The 5998-nt window shown below is 35.8% G+C and overlaps 1 protein-coding gene across 1 annotated transcript; it reads right to left on the reverse strand.

The window, feature by feature from the left end:
• Positions 1–2582: 2582 nt before the first annotated feature.
• LOC131156444 (cytochrome P450 84A1-like) lies at positions 2583–5787 on the reverse strand. Its single transcript, XM_058110140.1, has 2 exons — positions 4772–5787; positions 2583–3475 (listed from the first exon to the last, which is right to left on the reverse strand). Exons 1-2 carry the CDS (start codon positions 5702–5704, stop codon positions 2855–2857), a joined length of 1554 nt encoding a protein of 517 aa, XP_057966123.1. The 5' UTR covers positions 5705–5787; the 3' UTR covers positions 2583–2854.
• Positions 5788–5998: the final 211 nt, after the last annotated feature.

The raw sequence follows: 5998 nt of genomic DNA on the forward strand, positions 1-5998 counted from the left end.
TTCCTTATTTTTTTTTGGGGTGATTTGCAGTTTTTTGTTGATATTGTTCTGCTGGAACTGTATTTTTTTTTTCATCGTTTTGAAGTAGGGCAGAGGCAAAGTTGATCATAGATAATGCTTATACCATTTTTTTTTTCCCTTATAAGAAAATCCTTTTTAAGGACTGAATTTTGCAGGCTTGTGGTGAGGGAAGTGGATGCTGGAGAGCAAAAAATAAAAGGAACTTAAAATGCCTTGTATTTTCAGATTTCCTTCAACTAGGGTGTATATTATGTTGGAGTTATCCCACATCGGTTGTGGAGGGGGCTGGTGGTATGTTATTGAGGAAGTCTCGCCACATGAGATAGTTTTTGGGATTGAGAATGCCCAAGACCACCTAACACTGGTATTAGAGCCCATGGTTCAACATTCTCCGCGGGATGCCGGGTATGTGGGGCTATCAATTTGAAACCCGATGTGTGAGGGGGAGATTGTTAGGGTTATCTCACATCGGTTGTGGAAAGGGCTGGTGGTCTGTTGTTAAGTGTGAGGGAAAGTCTCATCCCATAAGCTAGCTTTTGGGGTTGAGAAGGCCCTGGATCATCCAACATATTATTCGCATCTTCCCTTCTATGTCACTTCCAATTTCTTTCTCAGATGGAATTTGGAACGTATGAAACTAGTCTTTGCTTGGCCTTATCTAGCATTTATAGCGAGTGAGACGATTTCACAGGAGAGGTGTACTTGTGGAAGTGGACCTACAATCCAAATTGCTAATCTACCCATCTCTAATCCACTCAACTTTGTCATTTTTTCTGTTTACTAGGTAAAACAATAATTTATTAAAAATGTTTACTTGTTCGGTTTGTGGTATGTTTATTTTTAAGAGAAAATATAGTAGTCACAGTATCGGCATTAAAAATTAATGTAGGAGTCTTATGTATCCTGGAAAATTTGAAATGGGATAGGAATGTCAAATTTTATTAGTGAAATTTGTAAATATTTATTTACTATTAATAGTAGTTAATGGATTGGTAAAAAAATTTTGCACAAAATTTTTTTTATGTAGTCAAATTTCAATATTATTGCTATTTTGTATTTTCTGGGTAAGTATTTTTTAAAACGTAACGGTGGGTTAATGGTTAAGATATTAATAAGAAATGCCAATTGTTCTGATAAGTTGATAAGCTACAGTTGTGATGCATCAATGTTGAAGTGATTTGATTTTGGGTAATCTGTACCCCTTCAAAAATTTTTGTCTACTCTAAGGTGCAAATATACTCATTTTGGTTTTGTTTTTTCGCTTAAATTTGGCAAGTATCGAAATAAGCTCATGCTTGAAATATTCAAGCCCATATACGACTCCACTCGTTTTAAAACGAGTGTTGGGTAATTAAAAAATAGTTATCTAGAAAACTGAAAATGAAAAATAAAAAATGATTTCTATAGGATATAGTATTCTTTTCAATTGAGGTAGCAAAACTTGAATGAATCACCTTATCATCTCAATTTATATATCGTGCTTTTGTCTAATTACATCCTGTGTGTAGGCTGTGGGCTTAATTAGCATAGGCAACAGATTAATCTAGACAAAAATGTTTGGGTTACTGTTGTTAATCCAAAAAATTATACTTAATATTTTAGTTTGATTTATAGCAATTTCTGTTTCTATTATGTGTACTTAACAATTTGGGGAATACGAACTCAATTGCCTTTTGGTTCCTGTGTTTTATATTTAGACTCAGCTTTTTTCTTTTTTCTTTTTTTATTAAAAAAATCATCCTTTTATCAAATAAAGAAATTTAAGGTTTGGAAGAAAATGATTGAAAACTATATAATGTACGAGTTAGAGAAAGGAGTGACAATTGAAGCAACCAAATAATTTAAATGGAAATCCTGTCCGAGGGGAGGAGGGGGAGTGGTGTCGAATGTGATCTATCTTTTTATCCTTTTTTTTTTTTTGCGCTTCTTAATGACTAGACAATTGAATCTCTTCGAACTATCTACTATTTGTCTTGTTTTACCACACTAATATTATTCATAAATTTCCCTTGGTTATTTTTGGACCATGGATTATGAGATTTTTTTGATTGATATTTTGATAGAAAAAGTGTTTTTTCCGTCTCGAAAGGATTGTAGGGGAAGGGCCCAAAAAAAAAAAAAAAAAAATTTCCTATAGAAAGGAATAAATTATATATTATTTGATATATATATAGCATACGTTAATCTATTTTGAAAAACATATCATGATGATGGGATCCCAAACCTAGTTAGTGTTTGATCTAAAAGCATAAAGATAAATAATTTATAGACAAAGTTTATGTAAAAGCATAAAGAAAATAATTTATAGACGAAGAAGGTATGTTATGTAATTCCTTTATACATCCAAATCAATAAATAAAAATTACTACTTAGACTAAGGGTGTTCATGCATTGAGTTGGGCTGGGTTAGGCTTAAAATTTTAGTCAATCCAATCTTAAAGATATTAAATTAATACATCTATTATCTGAAAATAACAATGACATCAGCATAATAGTACAAATCAATATAATAACTACTCCAGAATTTTAATATTACTACAATAGAAATAAAATTAAAAATATAAAAATTAATAATTGTAGGTTTTTATTCATTATTATGATTATTTTTTTCACATATATGTATAAGAGTGGATCGGATTGAATTGGGTGAGGTACATACTGAATCTGCAGACCCACCCGTGCTTGGGCAATGCAAAAAGAGAAACCGACTCATAAATTATTTGAAACCAATTTCTTAGGTTGTTGAACACTCAACTCAAAGAATTAAACCCATCCATTAACCTAACAATTTGGTTCTTTACGAATTTCTTTCCTTTGGACCTCTAATAAAGGCCTAAAGGGGACACTTCAACCTATAACTCGGCACAGCGACGAGTCGAATCGCTCTCGGAGCGGTGAGTCCGAACAAATCGTTCATGTCCAGCTCGCTGGGCGTCATCCCATCTGGCAACTCCCACGTAAAGCAGTGCACCAGGTGGGCCACCATCAGTTCCAGCGAGTATAGCCCGAGCTGCATCCCCGGACACGACCGTCGACCTGACCCGAACGGTATGAACTCGAAGTTACTCCCCTTGAAGTCCGGCGCGCTGCTGTCCAGGAACCGGCTCGGCTTGAAGGCTTCCGGGTCTGTCCAAGCGGTCGGGTCGCGGCCGATGGCGTAGGCATTGACCATGACCCGGGATCTGGCTGGAATGGAGTAGCCGGCGAGGACGGCGTCGGCCGCGGTCTCGTGGAGGAGGAGGGGGATCGGGGGGTGGAGGCGGAGGGTCTCTTTCATGGCGCATTTGAGGTATGGGAGCTTGTCGAGATCCGACTCGTGGAGCCGCCGGTCCAGGCCCACAACCTCCGTCAATTCTTGCTGGACCCTCTTTAGGTCTTCTGGGCTTTTCATCAGCTCCGCCATGGCCCATTCTATTGCAGACGCCACAGTTTCGGTTCCTCCGAACATCACATCCTGTAACATTTATGAACAAAAATTAAAGGAAAAAAAAAACAAAAATTAATAAATATATAAGCTTCGTTTGGGAGTCGAAAAATATTTTTTTAAATATAGAAAATCTAATTTTTGTATTTAATCATCAAAAAGTGAAAAAAATAAAAAAAAATTTCAAATTCATGAACAAAATTTTAATCTTCCATATAATTAATATTTGAAACTTTTTTATTTTTAAGTATATTAAATAATTTTTAATAAAATTTAAATATTTAATATAAAAAAATATTATAAAAAATGAGTTTGCTCTTCAAATTCCTTTTTTCAAGGAAATTTTTTTATCCAAATGAATTTATAAAAAAAATTTAGGAGGAAAATGAATGCAAATGCATTAACCTTCTTTGTTAAAAGTAAAAGTAAAAAAATAGAAAGAAATATGCACAAGGTTATTGATAATTATTTATATTAAATTATTTTCCTTTATCTAACTAAGCAATAAGAATATAAAAAAAAATAAAGCACTTTCCTTTATCTCATTCAAAAACTCATGCATTTATTTATTTATTTTCAATTTTTATTTTATTTTTTTGTCATTTTTTGCCCCTCTCGATCTTCTGGACATAACATTAAGCTAAGTATTAAGTATATAATGATCAGTATTTTGGAAATTAATTAACTTAATTTACCAACTTAAAATATTTAAAAACTCAATATTATTTTATTAGCGTGTTAGGTAAACTTGTATGTGCATAACCCCTTATAGAATTTAAAAAATAAATAATAGTGATGTGTTCATATTTACAAATTCAAGAGCTAAAACTTGAATGAGTCTTATCTTATAGCATTTAAGTCTTATTTGCATTTATGCATTTATTCAAACAAATATAAATAAGTGAAATCGGCTTGTATAAGTACATAATCACGGTAGGAGCTGATAAATAACCAATGGTGATGTGTTCGTACTCATATCGAAAAAAAAAATTTACTATCTAAAATGTAAAAAGTTTGATTGTATAACATTTAAAGTTTATTTGCATTTATACATTGAAAACTTAAATTCAAGTCAATATCCACTCCGGATACATGTTGCTAACTTTAATGTAAGGAGACGAGTGACATTTATTTCTCATTAATGCAATGTAAAAGAAAATTTTTTTTTGATTTTATATATTATTAACATTTATTTTTTTTTAAAAAAAATAATCATATTAAAATAATTTTTTATCTTTTTAAAATATTTTTTAATAAAATAATGCTTACTTCTTTCCAAATTATAAGAGACTGCAAAGAGTATCCCTAAGATGATATATAATTTACCATGATTATAGCTTTGATGTTCTCCCTTGTGAACTTGATGGAATTCTGCAACTCCTCTGAATCATTCTTCGCGCCATCCGATCCCTCACTGTAAAATTCCAACAACTCACCAACCATATCCCTATCTTCTTCTTCACCTTCACCTTCTCCGCCATCTCTCCTCTTCTTCTGTATGTGATCATCAATGATCTTATCTATAAACCCATCCAACGATCCTCGCGCCTTCTCCAATCTCCTGCCGAACTCGCGTCCATGTACCCACCCCAACCACGGTATAAAGTCCCCTACGCTAAATGCCCCAAACAGCTTCGAAAACTCCTGCAATATCTTCACAAACTCGTCCTGCCCCTCGTGCGAGTCCGACCCAAACGCGGCCTTATACGTTATATTCCTCGTGAGCGCGAAAACCAGCTCCCCTATGTTCACGCCCGACCCGGTTTTCTCCGCCACGGCTCGGACCGTCCACTCCACCTCGTCCCGGACCGACGCCCACGACTCCGCCCGTTTCCGGCCGAACAGCTTCATCACGCAGATCTTGCGCATCTGGCGCCAGAACGGGCCGTAGGGGGCGAAGGCCATGTCGGCCCGGTCGTAGGTGAGGTAGCGTATGGCGATGTTCGCGGGCCGGTTCGAGAAGACGTTGTCTTGGGCCTGGAGGACTTCTTGGGCCACTACCGGGCTCGAGACCGCCACCATGTGGAGCGAGCCCATTTTGAGGTGGAAAAGCCCACCGTACTTTTTGGCCAGTTGGGCCAGGCCCCGATGGGTCAGCTGGTCCATCATCAATATGTTGCCGATCACAGGGTACCCTTTTGGGCCCGGCGGATACGGACTCCTTCTCAGAAGCCTGGTGAGGACGCCCATTAGAAAGAGAGGAACAATGAAGTAGAAGAAGATGGTTGAGGGCTGGAGAGCTTCGACAGGATAATCCATGGCTGCAGTGAGTTAGAGCTCTCTCTCTCTCTCTCTCCTATGTGTAGGGTTCTAATAGTTGGTATCTCTCTCTCCTATATATAGGGTTTTAATGGTCTTATTGAAAATGATGTTGGATCCTCATATATACTAGAATAGTGCTACACTTACCAAATAGACATTTTTACTTTATATAGCAATGGATAAATAAAAAGAATGATATTTGATATGGCGTTTTTAATGTACTCACTCAAATTTTCTTCGTAGATATTGAAGTTAAGAATTTTAAAGAAAGTGTAAAATTTATTACCTTAT

The sequence above is a fragment of the Malania oleifera genome, chromosome 5, assembly GCF_029873635.1.
Source record: "Malania oleifera isolate guangnan ecotype guangnan chromosome 5, ASM2987363v1, whole genome shotgun sequence".
NCBI lineage: Eukaryota > Viridiplantae > Streptophyta > Magnoliopsida > Santalales > Ximeniaceae > Malania > Malania oleifera.